The sequence below is a fragment of the Vespula vulgaris genome, chromosome 16 (assembly GCF_905475345.1).
Source record: "Vespula vulgaris chromosome 16, iyVesVulg1.1, whole genome shotgun sequence".
NCBI classification, from domain to species: domain Eukaryota; kingdom Metazoa; phylum Arthropoda; class Insecta; order Hymenoptera; family Vespidae; genus Vespula; species Vespula vulgaris.
The window spans coordinates 4,778,839-4,806,466 of NC_066601.1; the positions used below are offsets into that span (position 1 = coordinate 4,778,839).

At 43.9% G+C, this 27,628-nt stretch overlaps 1 protein-coding gene across 4 annotated transcripts in view; it reads right to left on the reverse strand.

Annotated features, from left to right (window-relative positions):
- Window positions 1-539: 539 nt before the first annotated feature.
- LOC127069727 (glutamate receptor 1) overlaps window positions 540-27,628 on the reverse strand; it is a 131,949-nt gene continuing 104,860 nt past the window's right edge. For 3 of the 4 annotated variants that reach the window (XM_051007105.1, XM_051007103.1, XM_051007107.1), the window contains exons 5-19: window positions 18,508-18,640; window positions 17,682-17,802; window positions 16,371-16,535; window positions 13,264-13,473; window positions 12,601-12,708; window positions 12,414-12,524; window positions 12,198-12,318; window positions 12,033-12,127; window positions 11,308-11,531; window positions 10,035-10,247; window positions 7,877-8,075; window positions 7,532-7,776; window positions 6,446-6,692; window positions 6,282-6,356; window positions 540-4,481 (exon numbers count right to left, since the gene is read on the reverse strand). In XM_051007105.1, the coding sequence (XP_050863062.1) occupies window positions 4,407-4,481; window positions 6,282-6,356; window positions 6,446-6,692; window positions 7,532-7,776; window positions 7,877-8,075; window positions 10,035-10,247; window positions 11,308-11,531; window positions 12,033-12,127; window positions 12,198-12,318; window positions 12,414-12,524; window positions 12,601-12,708; window positions 13,264-13,473; window positions 16,371-16,535; window positions 17,682-17,802; window positions 18,508-18,640 (2,342 nt within the window). In that variant the 3' untranslated portion in view covers window positions 540-4,406. Of the gene's footprint in view, window positions 4,482-5,373; window positions 5,429-6,281; window positions 6,357-6,445; window positions 6,693-7,531; window positions 7,777-7,876; window positions 8,076-10,034; window positions 10,248-11,307; window positions 11,532-12,032; window positions 12,128-12,197; window positions 12,319-12,413; window positions 12,525-12,600; window positions 12,709-13,263; window positions 13,474-16,370; window positions 16,536-17,681; window positions 17,803-18,507; window positions 18,641-27,628 lie in introns of all 4 variants that reach the window. The other variant, XM_051007104.1, reaches the window with a different exon arrangement.

A 27,628-nucleotide genomic window follows, 5' to 3' on the forward strand; every position in this document is an offset into this window, starting at 1 on the left:
TAATGAAGATAGAAGAAACTCGGGGAATACTTTGCTCGAGGCAAACTACGAATGTTTGCGGAGCAGAATAACTCGCGACTCGCGCGTCGACCGGATGATGTGCAAATATGCTAGATTATCGCCAAACAGGGCCCTAAGATGACTATGCAACGACGATGCCTTTTATTATTATTATTATTTTTGGTTTTTTCTTCTTTTTCTTGTTCGTACGGTCTCGTATAATGCGGCATAAAACCGGCTACGAAAGTGCGCTAGAATTTCTGACTGTCTCTTGCATAAATCATTAAAAGTGGTTCCGCACTGCAGTCCCACGACTCGAAGTAAGAATGTACGTACGTACGTACGTACGTACCCTTTTCTCTTCTCTTTCATTTCCTTCCTTTTGTTTTTCTTTCTTCCTTACGCGAGAGTCATTAAAAGAGACTAATTTATCGTTCGATCCTATGATCCCGTGCTTACGAGTCGTCGTTTATGAAGTATAAACTAACGAGGAAACGAAAGGGAAAGGAACGATTGAAAGAGGAGAGGAGGAGAGAGACTTTTACGTTTAAATAAACGATCCTGTATTGTGACAAATTTAATTGGTATACAACGGTTTACAAGGGATTTTTTCATCGCATCACGCCACGAATTGGTACGGGAGATGACGGAGGATATTCGAATCGAAGAACAAGCGTGAATAAAACGCAATGACAAGTGGAATGGACAAACTGGAAGACGCTAGTTTTGTTCTCTTGCTTTAGTTTTCATTTTTCCTGTCTTCTCTTTGATTCGACACATCCATTCTCCCTTACAACGATATTAACGTTTTCTTTCTTTAAGTACGTATTTCCGTTCCGAAGGTATGTCCTACTAATTTTTCCTTTTTCTCCGCAATGCATCCTCCATACGTGTCTCTCTTCGCGATCGCGTCGCTTCGGATATTTCTTAAAAGTCATGTTAAAAGCGGGAGAGTCTCGGCGAAACTGTCAAAGGATTGAGGGTACTTTTTTTTCCTTTTTTTTGTTTTTGTTCTTTTTTTGTTTTTTCTTTTTTGTTTTTTTTTCTCTTTTAAATATCGAAGCTACATGAAGATACAACGGTGAGGAATATGTAAAATAATGTTTCATTCCATCCGCGTGTCGACTCGTACGGATGTAAGTGCGCATGCAAGTTGCGCCTCGTGTCAGTCCCCGCTTTGCTATTGGACCGATCAGGTATAATTTCCTTATTCGTCATTTTCGTTATCCCATAACGTTTACGTTTCTCTTTAAACGGGTAAGGTTGAAAATCTACACGGTCAAGCGGAGACTCTCTTACTCGCCGACGATATTTATTTCGGTGAACGTAAGTAGCTGATGCGTGAAGGAGGAACGTCGTGAAAAGAAATGATGTTGGGCTCTTAGAAAATTACATAAATTGTTTTTCGCAACGGCGCAGGGACGGTACGCGGGGATTCTCTTGATTTTTGTATCTCTCTCTGTGTTTTTATCGCATTTCATTCGTGTGTTTATTCACCAAGGTAAATAGAGGATAGAAAAAGTTTACGATAAACATCAACACGGAAATCGTTCGCGACGACGACGAAAACAAAGACGATTACAACGCTTTGTCATTCCGAGTCGAGCGTCGAACGTAGCAGCTTCCTACGTAAGCGAGACTCTCCGAGAAGCGGAACGTTTTTCTATTTATAATGGAACAGCATTTATATTCGCTCGTGGGTTACTTCGTTGCAGCTTCTCGACTCGTCGATTTTGCACTTGTCTCGATAAGTAGGTGTTTCGTTCTTGTTTTTTGTTTTCTTTTAATAATCTTCGACGATCCTCTCGCTTACGTAATCGGACATATTTCCACTCTCGTTGCACGCACAGCAGACGAGTACGCTCGCACACGCGCGTACGCGCGGAGATAATTTGACGTTGCGTCAACGTAATCGTGACAATGTTTTTATCGCCTTTTCAGGACGAGTCTCTCCGTATCTTTATTTTTTTTTTCGTTTTTCTTTTTTTTTCTTTGTTTTATTCTTTCTCTTATTTAAACACATCACGCACGACGTTTATCATTAGTTTTAACGATCTATCTTTAAACCGATACGTATATTATCTATCGTTTATTAATCGATGATAGATAACAATGAGTCGTAATAAGAAAATCTGACGATATGATAGTTAGTTAGATCGCAACGCATGAAACTGGATCAAATCGATTATCCTCGATCTTTCGCTCTTCGAATGTCGGAAGAAGGAAAAAAGAAAGATCTCGCGAACGTCCCACGGAAAATGGAATCTTACTCATTTTTTCTTCGGTATAAACGACGATATTTACATTGGAAAAACGTAATGGTACTTTGTCAGATCGTACATACTTTTGACGAACAATATTCGATATTCAGTTACACACGTCGCGGCTTATGCCGAATTTATCGTTCGATCTCTTTCGTCGTTCGGTCCCCTTGCTTCGACGGATATTCCGTGAACACGGAGAAAGATAAATAAGGAAAACGTACGACGTCGTATCGCGAACGGAAACAAAAAGGTCCGCAAAAGTTTGCGTTCTCGACGATGTATCAAGTAGGTATGTACTCTACGTGCGATAGCTCGAACGGCTATAAATCAATGGATAGTATCGCGAACGCGTGGGTCCGCACGACGTAAGATATCGTCTTTTTGGCACCAACAACTCTTGGCCACGATGATTAATTTTGGAATCGGGGATCTCGACGGACCGAACCGGACCGACGTAGAATCGCTTCTTCCCTTAATTCGTGAGAAACGGAGTAATCCGGAAATCCCAAAAGAGAGAAGAAATTTTCTCTTATTTCACGACCTACATCGGACTTTCGGATCGACGCGAGATCGCATAGAAGATCGATATAGGTACTCGTACAACGCCTTTACACGATCGATCTAGACTCACTCACCCGATTCGTAATAACGCACGACGCTTCTTTCACGCTCGTTCTATTCTCTCTCTCTCTCTCTCTCTCACTCACACAATTCGCACGATCATATACATATTACCTTTAATAAACGTCTATAGGTATATATTTTTATGTAATATATAGACTATTACATTCGCAACACACACGCTCGACGTGATTATACACTTTGTTAGTGAAAAAATTCTCATGGATCCAACGGGGGTACGCGATTCTTTTCAAGCTCGCATTGCACAAAATAGTTTGCACCGGTATACCATAATGAAGTAGTTAATTAATTCGCAATAAGAATAACTAGCAATAATAATAATAATAATAATAGTAATAGTACATTCGTGTCACGATCGGAGACGGTTCGTCCTCTTTCGTATTTGTTTTTTTGGCACGTGACAGCTTCTCGAGATTCTTTTCTTTTCTTTTTTTTTTCTTTGGAATCTCTTCCCTTCTCTCTGATCTCGCTGACCTTGCGATCATCGATACGCATATATTCGACGTAAGCGTACGTCGAATAATATTATAGAGTTAATACCACCCTTTTTCTCTTTGATATCTTTCTTCGTTTTTCTTCTTCTCTTGTTAATGCGAAATGGCAGTTAATACGACGAATATCGTTTTATTATATGGTTGCACATGCACCCACCCCAGGACCATCGATCTACTATAGAATTTTCGATCTTTTCGATTTCTTTTGATTCTTCTATTTGATTCTCATACAATTATTTACAATTTACAAACGCGTTCTCGTCCGAAGACACGGGGAATAATATCGCATCTCCGAACGCTGATTCCGTTTTCGTCTCTCCGATGACACACGCTTGGCGATGAACACATCGCGAGAACACATACCGTGTATTTCGTCCACAAACGTTGGCAGTGTTATTTCATACGAAAAGGAAGAATCCCCATAAAGCAACGTCTTTTATTACGACTCCCAGGGAATCGTAAACGTAACGAACTTGTCCAGTATTAATTCGATCGGAAAGAAAAAGAAAAATTCCATTTAACGGTTAGTATCGAAGATTTCTCGTTGATCGGTATCTGTGCGATTTCGACTCGTGGTTGGAAAAAATTTTGCTCTATGGGGTAGAAGAAGTACGGGTATAATTCATTGCGAAAGAGAAAGCGGAGAGACGAAGAAAACGTTGAATCTTCCTTCGGAAATTCGGCATATATTTTGGCGTTAGGTGCTCGTCTTCGTTTCTCTTTTGATTTATTCAGGTGACGTACTCGGGTTTACCGTCGCGCATGGTCCAGTGCCGCGGCGAGACCGGCGTCCAAGGAACCGCGACGTCTAGCGTCGCGACGCTCGACGTTCTTCGCGGAAACCTCGAGAAAACCTTCTTCGGACTCTTCAGAGGCGAGTCTGCGAAGGTGACGCTCCTTCTCGGTGGTCTTCTAGGTGGCGGCGGCGGTGGAGCCATCAATGGCGGCGGCGGTGGAGTCGGCAACGAAATTGCTGGTGACTCACCTGCCGAACTGTCCGAGTAGCTTACACCTGAGTATGCGTATTGCTGTGCACCTGGTCGCCCTCGGTAGTCCCAATCGCGTTTGCTGGGGCGTAGTACTGAAAATTCATTCGTTAACGCCATTCGTTTCGTTTCGATCAATGACAAACTTTCTCGCGTCCGTGAGAAGTCGTTTCTTTGGATCGTTTGTTTGTTTTTTTTTTTTTTCTTTTGGAATTTTCCAGAAACGATGCCATTACGCATACGAGCGAAAGAACTTTCTGCAAAGTGCGTATATCTAATTTCCGATACATTCGGCCGTTTCTTTGAGAAAATTCCATTTACTTCGCACGAACGTTCCCGTCTTCTCGACGTCGACGAATCTCGAACGAATACTCGAGAGAGACCTTTTCTCTTACGTGAAAAATAAAACTAGTTTCGTGTTTGTATACATATATACTCTCTTTTTCCTTTTCTACGAAGCTTACGATCATTAAAAGCTACATGCAATGCGTCATAAAATGTTCCACTTGTGACGCGCTAAGAGCTTGCTCGAAGCCATGCGAATTATGCGCAAATAAGCTAAACTTTTCGATCTTTGCTTGGGAAAAGATTTTCAGGATATAAAGCGTGTAAAACTAAACGATATACCGTCGTCTTTTATCGAGTCATATATATACACAAAGGACAAAGGAAGGTGGACCGGTCGACGTCGTAACAAAATTCGCCTCTATTTATTTTCATTTTATAAAGTAATCGATATATCACGTACCAAAGTACATAGCACATCGAGTAAACAAACGATAGGACGTAGAGATCGAATGGTGTAAACACAGAAAGCTCTAAAGAAAACTCATATGAATAGATAGATAGAGAAAAAGAAAGACAGAGGCAGACAGAGAAAGAGAGAGAAAGAGAGAGAGAGAGAGAAAGAGAGAGAGAGAGAGAGAGAGAGAGAGAGAAAGAGAGAGAGAGACAGTGGGATTAAAATGAACGGGCGAGAGTACTCACATATGGTCCCGGGAAAGGCGCATGCATCCTCCGTCTAACTCTGGAGTCCGTACCACTAGAGACAAAAACAAAAGTAGAACGAAATGCGCAAACGAGCAATTATACGCCTCCTGCAACCGTCGAATAAGAGAGACAGAAAAAAAGAGCGCAACACATCCAGCCAGCCGCACATTGCACGCACCGAAATCTATTTATGCGTAATGTATACACGTATGCTAGTGATATATAAGTATATATATATTCATATATACAGTATGCAAAAGTTAAAGGGTCTTCTCGCTCCATCGTCATCGACGTTGTACATTTTCGTCGAATTGATCATCAAGGTGTCGATCGCGACACCATCCAGAAATGTATATATATATATAACGGATATATATACTCGTTGGTCCGACCAAACGAGTGTGTGTTAACGTTTAGACGCTGCTAACTGCATGCCAAGCGTACTCTATGTGTATCTAACTTGTATATACACGCGCGCACACACGTATATATGTATATATGTTTTCGCGTATTTCGTCGTTTTCCTTACGAAACGACACAGCGAGAGCTTGATAAAGTAATAGAAATTGTTTCTTCTCCATCGATTTAGGAATATTTCCGACAATGCCTCGTTTGCTATATACATATATGCATATATACACGAGCGTGTAAGAAATACGACACTTCCGTCAAGGTTTCATCCTCCGTTATGAGACGTTGAAGTGTTTTCGATCGGAAGAGGGAAGAAACGCTCAGTGAAAATATCTTCATCGGTACACTCATCGTTCGCAAAGGGAGCACGTATTTCTTTCACGAAATTTTTCGATCAGGCGTTTCTTTCTTCTCGTTTCGACGATTTCTACCGATCGTGTGTGTATCGTTTTGGCATTGTATGCGTGTTCGAACGAGCTATGACGCTGACTCACCCGTCCATTGTCGAAATCTCGACCACCACCGATCGTCAGCCTGGCTTTCGCCTTCATCGCGTCCGACAATGGTATCTAAAAGAAAATGGAACGAGTTTAATTTACTGGCGAGTGGTAAGTAGAACGAACGATGATCGATTCGACGAAGAAAATGATACGAGTACCTTCGCTCTGGTAGCTTCGGTGTGAGACTTGTAACAGAATTCAAGAAGGGCGACGGCCAATGCCAGGAGAAGTCCACCTATGAGAATGTAAAAGATTCCGGCGACGTTGCTGAGAGATAATTCGTTTCTCGAAGCGTCCTGCTTGTCGCCGTGCCTGCATTCCGTTCTATCGTACCACCATCGATTCATCAACTTTGTTAATTCTCCGCTTTCCTTCAATGACAGCACGGCCAAGTTGATGGAATCCCTGGGAAATTCAAAAGAGAAAATTATTGATCTTCCGAAGGAATTTCGAACGATAGTAGACCTCGACGGACAATACCTAACGACCGTTCCGGTTAAAGAATAAAAGACCTTTCGTACACAGGGAAAGTTCGCTCGCGACGACTTCGAGATGTATCTGGCAAACGAATAGGAGGAAGATTTGCAAATAACGAGTGGTTTCGAGAAGATCAGATTCGACCGAGTTTGCGGACCAAAGTCAAACGAGATCGATCCGCTCGATTCCACAAAAATCGAAAGGGAGGGGGAGGAAATCTTTTGAATCGAGATAAATCGACGAACGGGCTTAAAAATAGAAAGAAATAGAGTCGAGGAGAGGAGCGAAAAAAGGAAACGGGATACGATTCATTTTTCTTACAGACGTAAACGGAATGAAAGAACGATAAATATATTTGACCGATTACGGAACGATCCAGCGTTCCTTTCAAAGTTCGCTCGTAGTCTTCCTTGTTCTTTCGAGGAAGAACGATAAAAATGGCGGTGAGCGAAATACGATAAAAGGAAGCGAAGTGCGCTTCCACGTTGAGAACGTTCTCTAAAGGTAATGATACGGAAAGAAGGATATGCACGTTTTTCTATGCTAATTGAGCGTAATGACGCGCGCCACTCTTCCCTTCTTTTCGAGGATGCAAAAAGAAATGTCGTGGCCAAGACGAAATATACTTGCTTACTTCTTGATGACGACAAAACGCCTCGTTAATCGTTTCTCCGATTCCCATCGACGAGTCCGAAATTGAGAGGAACGAATCGTGTACTCTGTGCTATCGAGGCATTCGAAATATTGACGGTAAAAGAAAAGCTCACCTCAAAGGAGAACCGAGCGGAGTCGCAACGCCGAAACCCTTGGCATCGAGATTTCGTCCGACTTTCATCGTATCGCAGGGCAATCTCTCGTTGATGTACTCGTTCTTTGGACTCTCTATCAGTAGAGCGTACTTTCCCTTGCTCGTTCTTACTCTTCTTATCCCTTCGTCGTAAGTTTTAACGAAGACTTGTTTGCGCGAATTCATAAACTCCCACATCTTACTGTATAGACTGATTTGAGATTTCTACGGGCAGACGGATTAGAACAATTATTATTTGTCAAATAGACGTTTAAAACGTCGCGAAGACGTATCGTTCGTCCTTGTAGATCGTACGATTACTTACTCGAAAAAAGTCCCTCGTAGAGCCGTGAGACAACGTTCCATATTGTACTTCCGTTTGCGAAGCGAGGTCTTCCGGCGAATTTATAGGAGTTACCATTCTTTCGACCGTTAGGAAGGCAGCGAGGTTAGCGGTGTAGGACGATATCAGGATTAGAGTGAAGAACCACCAAACGCTGCCGACTATTCGGCCGGATATCGACCTGCGATTTTTTCCGATTAAAATCGATCAAAATCAAAAGTAGAGACTCTACATAAATCTCGGAAAATTTTATTACTTCTTTCGTTCGTTCGTTCGTTCGTCCGTTCGTTCGTTCGTCCGTTCGTTCTCCTCTTGTCGGTCTTTCTTATAAAATAATATCAAAATTCATGGGACTCGATAAATCGTAGTACAAAGGATTCGTTCGAATCCGTAGAATTTTCTCCAAGTTTCGAGCCAAAAGTGAAAGACCCGTAATCCGATTATGCGAAAGAATATTCAGTCATATTTAATAACGGATGATTCTCCTTATAAGAGGAAGGGTGATCGTCGAGAAGAAAAAAGAGAGGGAGCGAGAGAAAGAGAGAAGAGGGTGTACGACGGATGCATAAGTTTCCGGAAAATTTACAATTCATATCGTAACCACGGGAATATTTAAACCATTAATCAAGGAGCCTGCCGCGTTAGATTCGTGGCGGTCGCGATGGTGGCCACTCGACTACGACGGAATGTAAATTAATTGAGACCTAGTTTCGAAATGAGCACGCGTTCGCTCGCTCTCTCCCTCTTACCCTTTTTCTCGTTCTCTTCGCATGGATGACGAACTAGGAGTGCCAGGTATGCGCACGCACTCCAAGCTCGCGTAAAAGCACGTTTTGCGAGGTTCGACGAAGGAAAAAGAGCAGCTTCGAACTTTCGACCTATATAACTCTTTCCTCGTCGAACTTTCTCAAACGCTAACGAACGTTCCTTTACTCTCTCTTTCTCTCTCTCTCGTTCTCTCTCCATTTCCTTTCTCGATCGATAAAACGAATGATCACGACATCGCGCTTAGAATTTTTGACCTTTTCCCTATTTCGTAATTTAATCGAAATCTCCAGACATCTCGGCGCTCTAAAGCTTCGGAATTGCGATCGAGAGAGAAAACGAAATAAGAGAAACGAAGGAAGAAGGTAGAAAACGCTTGAAAGAAAATCGGAACGTACGACCTCGGCAGCGCGTGTCGCGAGCAAAATTTTCATTCGAGCACGAACAACACGCTCATTTAAATGAGCGCGCTCGGCCCTCGAACGATCGCTAGCTTCGTCGTAGAACCGATTGCAAAGTTCTCCGTTGAATTATAATACGCAAGGCCAACGATAAAAAGGGGAAGAAAAAGAAACACCGGGATTTCGATCGAATCGAGGAGAACGTCATTCGTCATTGCCTTAAATAAATAATCGACCTGTTTCGTTATACCTATTTTATTTCTTTCGCGTCATCGAGAGGAAAATTTTCTTTATCCGATATGGGTAGTGTTTTATTCATATACAGCTGATTTTTATCATCGTTCTTTTTTTCCAAAAGTCATTGCTTTCTTACGCTTTTTATACCGCATGCCAGGTTGATTCTTCGCTAATTATTCAGAAATAACGTCTTCGTAGCGATAGAAAATATGAGATCGTAGACGGGTGTACGTGTATGTGTGTTTGCGCGAAGAAGAGAAAGAGAGTATGGAACGTTTATACAGGAGATTTTAAATGCCGAAAGGGAGAGCTTTGAATTTTACTCGATTCATCCTATCAACCGAGTATACGCTCGAGTTGACTCGCTCAAAGAGAGCTATTCTCTCCTCTCGCCTTTATGTATACATTTATATGTATATGTATCTATACATATATTTCCTCTCGCTCGGCGAAAGATGAAAATGGCGGGCGAAAGACAGAAAGTCTATAATTAACTCCGCGAAGACTGTAAAGACTATTTGAAACGAGAATGGAATATCAAAAGTAAAATAGCGTACTAGACGATATTAATTAATCTTTTGCTCTGATATTGGAGATTTGGGTCCACTGAAAATATGCAAAAGAGTTGCAGTACGCGAGGATAGTTAATGGCGTTTGAATCAGACGTCAAACCGTTCTGCAAGAACGCGTTTCTGGAGGATATAGAAAGGAAAAAGGTTAAGCGAGGAGAAGCTTACCTCGGTGATATGTCGCAACCTTGCTGCATGAACGCAGCCAAGGAGAACCATAAACTATTGATGATACTGAAATCGTTGGCCATGCTGGACGTTGGTATATGCGGGGAACCTTGAGGCGTGTGAGGATGCTGAAGGCTCGGATCGTTTCTGCCGGACATGGTTGGATCACCGCCTCCGCTGATCGTCAAAACTCTCCACTCGTACGGTGAAAACCTGTGCGATCGATCGTATATGTTCAAACGAGATAGGAGAGATAGATAAATTCTCGCTATATGTCGTGGATAGGATCGAGACAAAGAAAAGCGAATAAGGAGGCAAGAAAAAGAAATCGTCTGAAGAAAAGAGTGCGTCGTCGTCGCGTTCGATATCGACCGACCTTAACGTCGAATTAACAACGAAATTGGCTATAACACGGTGTAAGCTATCAGGATCTTTGATTCCGTTTATCGTCGGGAACCTATTTCCATCGGGGAAAGAATCACGCGAGAGATAAGGAACGCGGATATCTTGCGTTCGGTCCGAAATAAAAGCAGCGCGAATTTATCGTCGGACGGTGGCATAATATAACCACTGAATTGCGATAAATGCACGCGTAATTGCAGTGGCTGTACACGTAACTGCAGCACTTTGGCGCGCTCCTACGAAGCACCGTTCTCGTGGCAAGGAAATAAAAATACTGTCGTTTAATTACGTTCCGTATGAAAGAGAAAGGGCGAGCAGGGAGAAAATACAAAAACGGAGACAGTGAGAGAGAGAGAGGAAGAGAGAGGGGGAATGGATACGGAAATAAAATAAGGAAAATGCGACGGACAACTATTGGAATTAACCAGGATAACTGAAGTAACCGTAGTCATTCGCCGTTAGTTCTCCATCTCTTTTCTTCGCGTCGAAGCAAAGCACGCATAGAAACGTCACGCGTTACGTCCGCTTAATATTTCAAGCGAAATCGGTACGCTGCTAGACTCGGCGAATAGAGGCAAAATCGTTGTTACGTCGACGAGATCGGTACGAGGTCTAAAACAAAATAGAAAAAAGTCCTTGCGCATATCTGCCGTATCTATTTTTGCCGTGGGGTTTATGGCCGCGATACGGTCGAACTCCTTAACAAGTCCGACTACGTGCGGACTTTATCTACTGGGGAGTAGAAGCTACTTATGTACCCTACGAGGACGCTCGGATTTTGTATTCGAGATACATAGAGGCGTACGTGTAACGGGGTAAGAGAAAGGAAAGAGAGGGGAGAACGAAGGCTTCCAGTATTATCGTCTCTCACCTCGAGACTATGAATAGGACGATGGACACTCCGATGTAAGAGAAGATGACGCACACCCAGATCTCCTTGCTCAGCGGATTGAGAAAACTGAAGACCCCTGGCTTCTGCTTGATGGGCTTCTTTATCATGATGCTGATACCGAGAGACATGAAGGGCTTGCTGAAATCAATCACGCGCTCGCGCTCCGACGTGATCGTCATAGGAGCGATGGCGATGTCCGCTTCCTGAAATATACGTAAGCCGATGTACGACGATTGGAAGAATCAACGAGGGAGGTTGGTTGGACGGCGTCGGCCGTACGGTAGCGATTTCGAACGAACCCCCCTATCCTTTGTTCTTTCGGACGACGAAACGCAAGAGATAAAGGGAAAATCTTCGCGTTTGCTTTCGACGAACGCGAAATACCAACGTTGGATCACGGAGAGACTCCAACGTTTTCATTTATAGTAACGTCCAATAGATGTAGCTCGATACTCTCTGCCTCGAGAAGGGAGAGAGAGAGAGCTTGCAAGCTCGAGTCATCTATTGGATGTCGCGCGAACGTTCGACTTAGGGGTAAAACAGCCCCTTTGCCGTTCCAAAAGTTGCAGAAGGATCAATAGCCAACTCGTTCGAGGAGTCGAATTAGAACGGGTCAATCGACAGGTTCTTCCCTGAAAGTTTTCCAGGAAATGAGCTTCCATTGAATTCGCACGCGTAACGAACACGAGGATTTTGATACTCGCCTTTCTAATGAGTTCACCGACCATTCCGTCCCAACCGCCGGGAACGTCCGGATTTTCGGTCCCATATTTAGCGTCCTTTACGATTCGCAACTCGTCTGAAAATTTATACGAATCTAGTATTCCGAAAGAATCGGATGGAATTCTATGAGGTAACGCGATACGTACACGTTATGCCAAGTTTTTTAGCTATGAGTTCGGCGAGGTCTTTGCAGTAACCCTCGTAACTGTCATTTCCAACGAGCGCTTCGCCGTTCTCGGACTTTTTCTTCATGATGTAAGGCTCCTCCTGTCGAATTAGCAAACGCGTCAAATTTATCTAATAACGACCATGACGAACGATCGACGACAATTATTTGTGTTCCCGAAGCAACTCAAGTTTACCACGATCGTTGTAACGATGTAAGTTCTATTCTTCTCGATCTCGTGCGGGCGCAATCTCACGTATTTGGCAGCTATCGTTTGAAATCCAGCCTCGTCCGTCCACTCGGCAACCTAGAAAGAGAAACGACATCGAGCAATCAACCGGTCGCTTCTCGAGAAGGACGAATTTGCCGATGAAATTTCTTACCTTGACCATGGCACTGTTCACCGTCATCTCGACCACGTGAAGCGTATAATTTTGTCTTCGTCCGTCGTCGTTGAAACGTATCTTCCCCGTCAAGCCTTCGATTTCGACCTGAAAGTAAGGAATATCGATGATTAACGATCCGCAAATCCTTACCTATACGATACGAAATCGTTCGCTCGACCTCTCTATATCGTTAAACCTCTAGGAGAACGTTTCGTCGTGGTCTCGATCGTCCGATTTCACGAGTGGTAACGATTTGCCTGATATCGACAGCTTTTATGCTCGACGGTATCACGAAGAATGCTAGGGAAGCGACTTTGGACGTAAGGGTATCCGTATACCGACTATTTCACAGGCTCGAAGGAATTCCGTTAGTAGTCGAAAGCATCGGCAATTACTGTCAGTGCCAGGAATACGTCGACAGAGAGGTTCGCGGTATTTTCGGTTGTCCGATATTTGCGGCAAATCGAGAACGTACGGCTTTTCTTTCGAAAATTCGACGGGTCGTCGCTCGATCTTGCGGACCACGTTCGTCGATTCGAGACTTTTGGAAAAAGTCGACTCTTTCTACGCCCACTTGGCCTTATTTTGTATTCAAAAAAAAAAAAAAGAGGGAGAGAAAAAGAAAAACAACGAGTATAATATCAGATTTTTTTCACATACCTTTCTGAGAAATCTTGATATTTTGTCGCCGTGTTCCCATGGCGTGACCACATCACGGCTATAATTGCACTCGAGAGATCTCGTAGCGTTCGTTGGTTGGCTACTGTTTCCGGTCCGTCTGACGTTGTTCCGATCAGGCTTCTTTCTGAGAAACTTGTTGAACGCTTCGACGAGAACGAACACCGCGTCGTACGTCAAGGCCGCTTGCGCCTGACAACGGAAAATAATGACCGGGGCAATTAAACGATTGATACCTAACGCGAAACACCGAGTCAAAGAAAGAAAGAATCGTATTCCCGAATAATTCTTTTCTCGTCGTCGTCGTTTCTGTTTCCTTTCCTGGAATAAGAACGTCGGTACTCTTGGATATCGGCGTCGAAATTCGATTTACGATCGAACCTAGCACTCGAACGCAGCGGGTGATCCTCGCGGAGAAAGAACGGGAAAGAAGAAACACCGAGCCAAAGTTGAGAAAGTACGATCGCTATTCTCGTCCGCCATAAAGATCGAGCACGATAATCGTTGCATTGGATCGCGAACGTTATCTCTTTTTCCCCCAAGTTGGAGCTTTCACCCTTTTCCGCGTTGCGAACGTCTCGGTAAACAGCCGTATTCGTTTTCTTCGTTATAGAGTAGGTTTCTCCAATCCTTACTGTATCGTAAAAGACGAAGGCGAGCGCGATCATTCCTCTTGCTTTTGCCGAGAAAAGCGTTCACGACAATGCGCGTATTTTTCTTCGGCGATGTTACGAAAGGAATGCTGCCAAATCGATATTACCCTCGATCGCGTCGGATATCCTTGCTGTCAACATACCGTCGAGTCCAGAACGATGATCCACGAAAGCTTCCAACCAAGGGGTACGCACAGGGCTCTCGTTTTATTACGAAAACTATAGCTGTGCCAATCGAGATAAATTCGTGCATTTTCCTACCTTCGATTGGACTGTTGCGTTCGACGGCTTTTTAAAACTCGAGAACGCTAAAGTACGCTTCGCGAATTTCGTATCTGAACTTTATAAGAATTTCTAAAAGCAGAACGAAAGATTTTCGTGCTCGTTGTTTCGTTAAGAGACTGACGCTTACTTCGTTCCGAAATATTTCTTTCCCTATTTGACCTCGGTTAATACCTCGTTATTACGCGCTTCGTATGGAATAAAAATCTTTTTGTAATTTTCATGGAACCGACTGCGTCAGCAACCAATTCGCTTTCCGCTTAGCTGGCATCAAGGTCTCGCAACTTGAATATAATGTAATGTCTCGAATTAAAACAAGACGCGCAAAGATATGAATCGTCACTTGAAATAGTTTTAGAAAGTAATCTAAAAAAAGTATCCTATTATTTCTGTTCTGCCAACTAGAATACCCTATGAAAGAGTGGTTAAACGAGTAAACAGGATCAAAAAATATTTAACTCTCTCTTTCTCTCTAATTTGTTTGTACATATTTGAGAGTCGGTATATATCCATCGAAAAATAGTACTTATCGGATGCGCAAAAAAGTTTCGAGTATACGAGTAACGAGTAAGCGAATATGCGGGCTGAATTCCGTACGATAAAAATGGCTTGGTCTCGTGTATACGAGCTATATGTAAACACCCTGCGTTCGTTATTCGATGCAGGTATGTATGTATGCACGTAGCGCGGACGAGAGAGTTTATTTGATTTTCGTTTCTTCCTCTACGAGAAATCAAACTTTTGCCGTATTATCTTGGGCATTGGGCTGCGCGAAGTAGTCGAAGACAAGGTAAGACGAGACTTTGGTCGCTCGAGACCAAATTGGACCACTCGAAGGTACTCGAGGGTCGTTGGCTAGCGCGAAGACGAGTTTCCTCTCGAGAGATACACACAAAGGGGAAAAGCAAGAGGAAAACAAACGTGGAAACAAAAAAAAAGAAGAAAAAAAGAATACGGGGAGGTGAAAAAACTGCGAAGTGAGAGAAACGAGAACGAGTAGCGTACTGGACTGAGATGGATTTAATAGCAGTACATCATCGATGCGATACGTTTACGCGAGGTTATTCGCTTTAGTCGAACGAGATCCTACATACCTTTGGCGTAGTACACGCGCTCGCACAATTTCTCTGCGCTATGAACTTTTTCGGCTCGGTGAATTTTCCTCGACAAGACGTTTCCCAGCCTTGCCTTTTGTTCTCGACCGAGTAAAGCGAAAAAAGGAACGAAATACCGATTACGTTGAATGACAAGAGCGAGACCGCGTTACTCGGTAATTACCTGCTCGTGACATCGTACGTAAGTACTCATTTATCTCTGTGTAAATAAAATTATTTTCAAAGAGCGCCAGCATCCGTTGGCGTATCCCGTCGCGGAAGAGCAAGGCGTAAAAAGAGCTTGGCGCAAGTTTATCCTCCAGTCGTCGTGAAATTCTTTCGTTGCAAATTCGTCGTCCGAAACGAGCGCGCACTTCAGTCGTGAAAGCAAAGCAAAGGGATCAATCTTTATAGGGATGCATCTTTAAACGGGAAAGAAGAAGTGGAAAAGACGGAGAAAAAAAATGTAGAGTTGTTTCAACGAAAAGAGAGAGAGAGAGAGCGAAGGAGAAACGCGGAGAGAAAGAGAGAAAACGTACAACGCATAGAAAGAGATAAAAGCAAAAAGAGATGGATGGACGTAATTGAATTCATCGCAAAGCCACGAAAGGTGGGTAGAAATTTTATACGAGATGACGTTTTTCGATACAAGTCCGATATCGATTTAAAATCGACTTAAAATTGCTCAAACATCGTTACGATTCCGCGCGTAATTTTCCCAAACGCAGTAGCAAATTTTTTCCACTAGTTTATTCTCCTCTTGAACGCGCCGAATACGAATTACAAACGCTGTAAATATCAAGTTTCATTCACATTTTTGTAATTTTCCATATAAAGCATGTACAAATCAATTTTTACTATGACATTTTCGTTCAATTTTTTAACGCAACATTCGTATAAAAAGCTGTCGAAAACATAGGACGAAATAAAATTCATTTGTAAGCGTATCCTGTTAATATTGTGAAAAGGATTCAAATAAAAACATAAAAGCGAATCTTTTAGAGAAAAAGAGAGAGAGAGAGAGAGAGAAACGAACAGAAATGGCAGTGCTTATACGTACGGAAATGGATTCACGACCAGCCCCCTGATTGGTGACAGGATCGAGGCGATGCCAGCCGAGGAGGAAATCCTTGACGTGAGGTCGATTGGCGTCCACAATGCGAAAGCCGGTGATGTTGATGGCTCCGTACTCGATCACCTCGCTCTCCCATCGATCGTCCATTATCTGATTACACGAGAGGAACAGAGAGAGAGGGGGGGAGGGAGGGGTGGGAGAGAGACAGAGAGAGAGAGAGAGAGAGAAAGAGACAGAGAAAACGTGCTACTTCGATACTCGCTTCGATACCGAAAAAAAGACTTTGGAAAGTTCTCTACCGGAAGCTCGTTTGGCCTTTTCTGGTCTGGCGTTTCTTACGCGCGTACCAAAGCGTCCGCTTCGAGCGACGGATTTCGAATTCTCTACCGAGCCCTTTTTACTCTCTTCTCTTTTCTTTTCCTCTTTACCACTCTTGATTCTTCCTATCGTAAGAAAGAAGGAAAACGGAGAACCGCTATCGTTTCCTATTCGATTTCGTTGCTATTTCGTCGACTTTTCGCGACACGATCGAGGAGAATCATCGAAATCGATACGTCAGGCGTTTAACGACGCGTCGTGGGGTTAGTAAACGTCTGTAGAACGGGGCTAAGGTGAATGACGATGGTACGAGTGGAGAAGGAGGCAAAACTAGATATATACGGACAAGTGTATTGCCGGTATCTCGAGCGTGGTACAGAACGTAATGGCTCTTGCTCCTTGTAACTTGCTTCAAACCGCTAAACAGAAGCTAAACTGCCTCCCTAAATCGTACACGCGAAACTACGGATTCTACGTAGGTACGTGAGGAGCTTTACGTTGAGAAACTTTAGGGCCATCGGTAGAATTTGAGCGATAACGTTCTGCGAAATGGAAAATGATTATAATCCTCGTATTAAGAACTCGAGGTATTCGTTACCATCGGATGATATCGCTACTATAGTTTCTTTCACGAGTTACGAACGCGAATTACGCGTAAGCGAGTAGCGTAATAACGATGCGATAATAACTCGCGAAACGGGTCGATATCGGAAACGTTCGCGATTAAACGCGAGTCTAGCGAGTGCGGTCTCAAGGATAGACAGGTTTTGCGAGCATTCTTTGATGAATTGGCGGAACCGATCGTTGCCGTTTCTAAGCATATATGACGCGTTTTACACGGACGAACATTTTTTATCGCCGCTGAGACGTAGGCAATTACGAACGGTAAGAGAAACGATCGATCGATCGTAAGGAATAAGAATGCAAGATCAACTATATTCTATTATAATTCGTCAATCCATGTAATTCTAGACTTACCAGCCCACTTAATAAGTAATGATACGTTCTTCTTCCAAGCGTGACGTCTCGAACGTGACTCACCACGATATCCTTGGCCATGTCCGTTGGACAATCCAATACCACGTATTTGTTGCTCCATCTGAAGCAAGTAGACAATAAGTAAACCCGTTCTATCCCTTTTCCGATCTCTTTTGTAATTGTCAATTATCTCAATACGCGTTCGCTTATTTCGTAATTATCTTGCCGCGTATCAGTCCCATTATCAGCGATCGTTTTCACCCAGATCGATAACGTCAAGCCCGATTAGAGGAACGTTTCGAATAAACTTTGTACGATCGAATGTTGGTCATCGGTGACCGACGCGCTACTCAACGCGTCAATGTCGACGGAATAAAATTGCTTTTTATTCGGATTAGAACGACCGCTATGGTTTCTCCGTCAAAGAGAAAGAGCAAGAGGAAGAGGGAAAGCGGATATCGAGCGGGTATCGATCCGGATATCGCTCGATGTTGATTATACGAGGCACCTGCATTATGCTTATTTTCGTTAAGTGTCGCCTATGCACGATTCGAATTCGCAGTTACGGCCAGTCGTTGATTACCTGCATCGCGTAAATGGAGCACGCCGACCACAAATGCATAGTCGGTAGTAAATTGCGAAACGGACGCGTGATAGTCGCTCGGCAAAACGTAACGGACGCCTCGTCGTCCGACGGAACGGTACGCGTTTGCGACCTGCCACGCGGAATTCTCTCGCATTCGAAAATAATAATTTCGATCGTGGTATGCGTTAAAATCGGTGCAAACGTCGCATCGAGATTCAAGCAAGACAAATATCCGATTACCGATTAAGTTCTTCGAGGCTTCGGAGAAAATCGATCGCCTCGGACATGTTTTGTATCCTCTTGACGGTTTCCACTTGAAAAGACTCGTTTCCAGGCTTCAACGTTTGATAAATTTGCTGCAGCCTTAGGAGACCTGAAAGAGAGAAGAAGAAAGAAGGGGTGTGATATTTGGGAGGAAGTCTTTACTCGACGAGCCAACGACACGGCGACGGCTTTATGTCGTCTAGTGAAGGATTCTAAACTACATATTTAATTAACAGTTAATTGCCTACGAGAATGCATTTCCGCTCACTTTGTCGTCGTTTCTTCTTACGTAAGCATTACGAATTATCGCTACGTGCTCTCGAGGCGACGGCGAATCGAGTTAGTCGTATTTCCATGCAAACGCATCCGATCGCGAAGCGTTCGAAAACATTTGCGCGAAATGGAAAGAGAAAGATTTTTATTTAAATCGTACGTTCTTGAGGAAAACGTCCGGATCGGACGTCTTTATTCTTTTTGTCCGTAACGAGCAGCTCGCTGTCGATATTACTCGTACCCTCCATCGCGTGGTTCGCGATGAAATCGATGACCGAGTTAAAGAGCAAAAAGGCGCAATTGCAAGCATAGAGATCGTGTCTCGTTCGGTGAGGTGGTGACGGTGGTGGTGATAAACTCAGTCGCGCGTCACTAAACAGCTCGTATTTCGACTAGTGCTCTGAACTTTTCGCGAGCGAGCTCGGCCTTCTTTCCACGATGTTGGCCACGCGTGTCAGCACCCTTTTCCTCTCTGTTTTCATCCAGTAACGATAACTGACCCAAAAAACTACTGCCGTACGTTTTCTAAATGCGTCGAGAACGAAAACGTGAATTTTTATTCTTTACTCCTGAGAGTGTTGCTTCAGCGAGAGTTATTCCGAATTTTTGATTAATTTTGAATAACTTTTCGTGATAAGTAGGTATCTGTTTTTAACTCCTTCGAGTCATTTTTTTCAGGCTGAGAAGTTCTTCGCAAATATTACCTTCTAAATTTGGATCCAAGTAACTTTCCAAATATCACATAAATGTCGTGCACGGTACTCGACGTATGCTCGGTATTCGCAGTCACGAGTAGCTGGGCGATCGAACGGAAGGGATTACGTTTACGTCGCCGGAAGATCGAAGTCGCATTTGTCGCGCTTCAAAATCCATTACAAGTTAGGATGCGTTTAACGAGTACATCGAAAGTACGACGTTTCGAGGATTCGAACGATTTCGAACGCGGCCGATGACGAAAGAAAAAGCGCGGAACGGGTGCGTCGACGAGGTAATCGAAGTTGAAACTCAACATCCAGAGAAGTTGGAAATCGTCGAGCGGAAGTCAGCGACGTCCAATATGTCTTGAATTCTATAGTATTCTACGCTTCCGCTTCAACATGCAGGCGCACCACGATGTGACTAATTATCGACACGTTGTCGATGCTAATCGTCTCTACGGACTACGCGATTAAGACAAATTACGTTTACGTCAGCTTCTACTCGTCTCTGCTAATTCGCACAGTACTATACTTCTATACGCGTAGATAGCATCTCTTTGAATGCTATTCCTGAGATTCGTAGATTGGATAGAAAAAAAAAAAAGAAAATGAAGAAAAAATTACAGCGTACGGGATACCGCTGCACGTGTTTGCATTCGTTAATCGCCTCACGACGACGTTAGAGATCGGATTAAAACTTTGAAGCTCTCCGAGTGACAACGTAATTATCATGGATTGTCGATTTATCAAAAGATAATTGCCACGTGAAAATTACACGAAGAAGACGCCAACGAGATCAACTTTTTCGCGTAATCGTAAACTTTGCGACTGCTTCGAAATTGTAGAATTTGAGATGAAATCCTTGAAATGGACATGAAATTGAGGTATCTTGTCGCTCGCGCGATTTTCTCTTGCTTTTCGAAAGACGGAAGATTAAAAAAATAAAAATAGAGGAAAAGAATCGAGAGGCAATGAAATTTATGCGAGGTATCGCATAGCTGGCGCGTGGATAGAACGATCGAGGATGAGGAGACGACCCTCAACGGCGTTGCTGGCGACGCGGAGATGGCCCGAGGGACAAACGCGCCATTTCGTCTGGCACGGTATGCGAACAATCCTGTCTGCCGCCTCATACGGGAGGCTTGCGGTTTCTCTTCCTTTCTCTCTCCACCCTCTCAGACACACACGTGCGCGAACGCGAACATACACACACACACACACACACACGTTTGTTACTCTGACCGGGAATACCACCGAGACCGATGGAAACTAATGTCAAAATAGATACGAGTAGGTGTGCAGCATCTCATCCCTCTCGCGACCATGACAATGAGCGATCGAGTGCAAGCCGAATATGCGTCCGGCACGTTTCCGAGCTTAAGGAGAGAATACTTGCTTCCAAGTCTCGCTTCGAAATCGTACGTAAAACTTTACACTCGTCAGATTTGTACAGTACCGCTTGAGTCACCCCCTAAAGCCGTTCGCATTTTTCTTCCCTTCGAAAAAGGACGTCGATCGCGAGGACGTCAAGTAGATTGAGAGAGTCGAGCGAGCTTTACGAACGTTGTCCATCTCGAATGGATGGAAATACCTGCGCCGATTTAATTTAATTCTCGATCGAGTCGAAAGGGACTTGCGAACTACGTAAAACTGACGTACCGTCGCGAAGACTTTGATCTCGGGAAAGAAAATGAAGCGCATTGGTATCTATCCGTCGCTGCTCTATACATAGACACACATATTTATATAACGTGTCTATATATCTATAGCAGGTAAGGCATGATCGCGAGTGCGTAGTCTTGCTCGCCCAAAGGATACACGTACACTGCCAGAGGCAGGAACATCGTTACAAGGATGCTCGAAGAGTCTGATTAGTCCGAATAACAGAGTACGGACTGATTAGCGCGTCCCAGCTCGTAACCATCCCGAGGGCAATCTCGGATATTCGCTCCCTCTTTTAATCCCTCGAGGAAGCGACATTACACTCGCCTTAAAACCGAGCTATTAGTCGTTTCTAGAAGAAGAAGAAGAAGAAGAAGAAGAAGAAGGAGATAGGAAGAGAAGAGAGAGGAGGATAAAAAAATTCTTCAGAATTTTTCGAACTTTTGTTCCTTCAAATCTACCGTCGAAGATGCGACTCGTCCTCGCAATGATTTCCCTGACGAGAGAGAAGACCGAGAGATTGGACGAAAGGAAAAAGGGGAAAAAAGTTTCATCGGAAAAAGTGACCGCATTATCTCCTTCCTCGTCTCGATGAACTCGCCTATTCATCGACGGTACGATAATATCTCGCGATTTTTTAATAACCTTGAACTAACATTTGAAACGCTTTCGCCGCACGTACGCGGAGCAAACAAAAAAGAAATACGTACAGCGAAGCTTTTGAGATGCGCAATTACGATAAGATAAAAGGTGAGCACCTTCGTTTCCAAAGGTCGACGCGAGAATTATGGATGAGATGCGTCGAGCCACGACGAGAACGTTTGTCACTGTCGAGAGGCAACCAAACCTGCCTGCTACATTTTAAAGTCCATCGGCGTCGCGAAGCCAACGACGATGCGCACTTTTCCGCAAATCTTCTTCCTCTGGGAAACGAGCTTATTCGTTCGCAAAAGAGAACGGACATTTTATGTTTTAACTTTGCGTTGAAATCGATACTTTTTAAGCACCTATACCGATACCTCCCGGTAGCATCGATTCGCTTAACGAGGGACGTCGAAAAAATATTCCAAGCTAATTGTCGTGCGAAACGGATCAGGGCTTAACGAAAAGATTACATCGTCTGATTTTTTTCGTTAAAAACTTTGTCCACGAAGCGAGAGAGAGAGAGAGACCTCGTTGTACGCACGTCCCGACAAGACAGCAGAGCAAAACGCGGAGGTACAGGACACGCGCGCGTTCGCGTTCATCCTGGCTTAGCGTTGGAAAGATAAGTGGCCAACGTAATGCGAGCACGGATAAAAATATCTTTCAGCGAGGACGTAAATCTCGAAGTAACGACGGCATTCGGTAAGTCGAGAATCGGACGAGAGTTTATTACGTATCGATCGACGTGACATCGGCTTCCTTTCTCCTTCCCTCTCGCATCTCGTACTCGGCTTAAAACCGATTGATCCCATAAGGCACATCGTACCGTTAAAACGCTCGACGCCATGGATACCAAAAAGGAAGATTCCGAAGAATAGTCTCATCTCGAGGAAAATTGTAATTTCCGCGGACGGAAACACGTCGCAACGAGAGATATTCTATTTACCTTAGCTAGCGAATAGATGTGTACCGCGGAGGGCGAAAGGGAGTGGAAAAGGGTCGGAGAGACCGAACGTACGCGATGGGACAATGGCAGGGCGGTATGACGGCGTTTAACTCAGGCTTAACAGGATTTAAGCCTGCTCGCGCTGTCCGAGCCCTGAAAACGGTTGGCACGGAAATCCACGCCAATCCACTGTTTCAATTCTCTGGCACGTGACCATTATACCACCTACAAAATGTATGCACCCGGTCAACACGCTCTATTAACGATGATTAATTCTAAACGCGGAAGGAACTATCGTTACCAGCTATACTGTACCTATCTCTCGTCCAACGATCGAGATCCCTTGTGAGAGCATAATGAGCGCTCGCGAATATCGCGCGAATTTACATTGGCACGATGGGTGCAATTCTCATCTCGGCAAATGATTTAACATCGAATAAATACGAAAATGCATAATCGATTACAATCGAGCGCGAATTTGGCCCTTTACGTATCTACGGCGAGGAGCAGCGAGGACCCGCTTAACGCCGTTTTCTTCCATCCGAAAGAATCGACAAAAGCGGACAACGTCGCTTACACGCTCCGATTCTTTTTTCAATCGAAGATTAAACCAACAATAGCAAGTTTGACTCGAAAGATGAAATGCTTCGTAAACGGTTCTTCGAAAAATCGAGCAAGTTTCTCAGAGATTCACCTTTAGAATCGTAAAGACTCCAACAAAGATATTCCCTCGTATTTTTCTCACGCGTTACGACGATGCTCTCGTTTCGATCGATCTTATAGCGTTTATCGTCGAACGCACGAACGTTGTCCCGATTGGACCGGACTACAATGGGTGCCGAACGCACTTGTTACGCGTTATTCGAATCTTCCATTTGCCCGCACGCACATCGACTACTCGTGCAGTAAAACACACGAAAGAGTTGATTACCGTTGTTTCGAACTCGAAAGGCATCTTTGGTCTCGTCGGCCATATCGAGTCAAGAATCAACGATAAAAGTACTTTAAGATCGAAGAGGCGCTCGAGTCGTTAACGTTATTCGGTTAATTAACGTAACGCTTTCTTCCGCGCGATCGTGGAAGTTTATGTGCCTGATTAATGATCGAACGCTGACCTAGCAATCGCGAGTGAAATAAAATCTACGGGGTAGCGAAGCTTTTCGCTAAAGAAACAAATCGAAGATAATTGCGCGAGGTAGCACTGTATTGTCCGTGATGGGGGACACTTAACGACGCGAGAAAATCCTTTAATCGATTTTCTATTCTTCGGATAAATTTAGCGATCGTCGAAGATTGTATCTACTCAACTTTTTTGCCGGAGTACTCGCAAAGACGTCATTAGATCGGGGTCTAGGAGTTCCAACGATATCGTGAATCGCGCGAGAAAGGTCGAAGAATGAAAGTAGGTCGATTCTCGAACGTTGGGCGAAAATTGGCAAAGGACTATATCCATGTTTAGGAGAATCTTCCGTGCATATAGTAGGTATATATGGATATAGATCTGTATATTCGCGTATATCCGTATACACGAGGCGTATAATCATCGAATATCCGGAATAGGTATCGGCACGGACGCCACGTATTCTGCCAGTAATTTCCATTACCTCGGCCGTATTCCCTTCCTCTTGTTCTCTCTCTCTCTCTCTCTCTCTCTCCCTCCCCTCTCTACAGTTCGCAATCGACTTCTCTCTTCCTCTTGTAGTTCACTACATGCTCAATTTGTGTCATTCAAAGATCAGTCTGTCAATAAATCGTAATTCCGGACGATCTCGAGAAATCCATGAAACAGATTGTTCGATATACCGATTAACCGACTATTAGAAATCATTAAATAGCTACGCGTACGAATCACATTCCTATTTCTATTAGCGGAACTTCCTGGAATCAAAGTCCGAGTAAATAATAAAGAATTCACGATGCTTCTGTTCGAACCGCGTATAGTTACGTTCGTTCGTCTACGCGATTTACGAATTCTTAATTCTCTTTTTATCTCGATTAAAGAAAGGTGCGGTTAAATCTCGTGGCGTTCTAAGGATCGTACGTCAAAGTCCCCTCTCTCGCTCTCTCGCCCTTTCTCTTTCCATCTTTCGAACCCTTCCGTATGGAAGGTGCATCTAGCTGGCGATAACGAGCAACGCGGGAGAGATGTTTATGTCCGTTCGAATTCCAATTAATGGCACGTCGAGAACACTTCGGTACGCGTGACATATCGCGGCGCATTGTTTCACTGGGAGCAAACGAGAGAGAAAGGGGGAGACCGAAATGAAGGGCTCCCCGAGAGACAGATCACTCTCTCTCTCTCTCTCTCTCTCTCTTCGATTTTAAAGTCCACTCGCGATAGCTCGTACGATCGATCTCCGCGAACGCTTTCTCAGGCTACTCGAAATAGAATCCGCGAAAGCTTTTTTCATTAGCTCGAATTTCGGAAAAGCTCGTAGGCGAGTACTACACCCATGTATCTATATACATTATACGCGACCTATCGACTAGAACCAAGAGGACATCGATTCCTGTGGTGGAATATTTTCGACTAGCTCGTAGTGCTAGGCGTTCTCGCTTTGTTTGCTTTTCGTCGTTGTATTTGCCACTTGCGCCTATCGCGCCATGGAAATGGATGGAAAGATCCATTACGAGCGGGGATAGTGGAAACGTATAGATGTATCCGTATACGTAGATGTATTTGTACCTATACCTATGTATAGTTATAGAACGAAAAGGAAAAATATTCACGGCATCGCTTTGTTTCATTAAACGAGTTGAAAACATCCCCGCTCGAATTTTTTCCATCATTGCTTTTCCGTCTGTCGTCCATCGTTCCTCTCAATTTTTCGATCGGGTGGATCCCATTTTTATAACCGTCGACGTCAACAACGTTTCGACGTTTGTCGAATTGGATAAAAAATAATCGGCAGTTTTTTTATCGTTTATTTATTTACTTGTAATATAGATCGAAGGAAAATTGTAGCCTCGCTCGAGGATCGTTTCACCTCTTATTTATTGCGGAAGAATCTCGTCGCAGGTCTCATCGAATTTCGTCCGTCCGTTCGTAAGGGACGGAACTCGGAATCGTCGGGTTTCGTCAGGCCGATCAAAGATAGAGATTCTTCGTCCAACCAGCGACCAGTTCGTCGTGCCACAGTCCGAACGGGACGCGTTCCGCCCGGACGATTTTGTCTCGTCGAAGACAAATTGCGTCGCAAGTGCATATCCGATTCGAGAATATCTCGACGAATGAAAGACAATAAAGCGTTTTATCTTTGTTTGAACGTAGAACGCAGAAAATTCCTTATCTCGAGCAAACGAGGTAAAAGGTGTCTTCTAGTTTTGTGCACGCGCACGAACGACGTTAGACATTAGGAGGGACTAGCAAATCGTGCAAGAGCACATCGAGCACGTCCGACGGCGGAGGGTCATGGACTAGACACGTAGACGAGACGCATCTTCCTTCTTCACCCTTTTCTACCTACTCTCTCTTCTTTGTCGTCCCTTAATTAGAGAGGTTAAAAACCCACCGTGTCGTTTCTCCGTCCTCCTCGTCTTGCTGCTTGATTACCTTCCGTCAACGTGACTGAGATCAACTTGTTTCAATTTCAATTCAACGATTACTCCCATTGTCACCGTATTACGATAGAATGTAACGTTGAAAAGACTTTATTATTTTCAATAGAAATAACCGTGGTCGATCGCTAAAGAACAATGGGCAATAACTGTACATTGTACAGTAAGTTACTGCACAAAGAGCAGTATCGCTTCGCCGACAAAGGAAAGTATTGAGTCTATTCGAATGCCGATACATGTTAACTTATTACCATCGTCGACGTTGCCCTTTAAATCTTCGCTCCTTTCCAAAGGCACGAAACTGCAACACCAGCCATTTCCATCGACTGAATATTTCGCGACTGAGAAAAATCCAAGATCAAACGGACGATAAAAGGCAATCTCGAGGCTGATTTAACGCTACCATCTTTATAGAGCCGTTTTCCCTTACAAACGAGAAACGTTGCGATCGAAGGGAATATGGTTGCGCTATCGAATTAAAACTAATCGGAAATTGTAGACGAAAGGGAAGATGAAAAAGGATCTCTCATATAGCGTTCGTTTGTGCGTATCTTATTTACGTAATCTTTGTATCGTGCCGATCCATTGTTCGACTCGGTGCATCGACGCGACACGAGATTTTTCATCCTCAGACTGAAATTACTTTACGTTATAATAAATTATACGCGAAAGATGTAACGCGCTAGCAGATAATTCGATGAAAATTCCGCAACGAAGCGTTCTTGGTATTATTGCCGTCGTCGTGATCACCGGCTTCGATGACGCGGCTCGCGTAAAAGCCAGACAAGCTCGATCGATCTAAAATCTTTCTGACGAGCCGACACACCGATCGCCAACAGAGAAAATCTCTGATCCGCAAAGAGACGGGGAAGGAGGGAGAGAAGGGAGAGGGAGAGGAAAGAGAGAGAGAGAGAGAGGGAGAAGGTCGACTACCTTTTTAGTCACACACGCGATCCAAACCAGCGTGAACACCTTTGCGGAGACTATTTGATCTGCAACAGTGGGTAATTCATTATCGGTGTGTGCTACGCGTCTAGAGGCGAACCTTTCATCTACTTTTTTCTATCTCTCATCCTCCCGCCCTCGCTCTCTCTCTCTCTCTCTCTCTCTCTCTGAAAAGGACGCGCAAACGAGTTGTTTCTTTTATTTGTTAATAGAGAGTACATCGAATACATCGCCTGTCGTCCAAACGACACGAACATTGAAAACGAAAACATTGAAAACACGCAAAATACGAAGAATAGCCTGCGATGGACACAAAATTCTTGCTCGATTCAATCGAAATCGTGATCTTTTTTTGTTGCAATCCAAACAT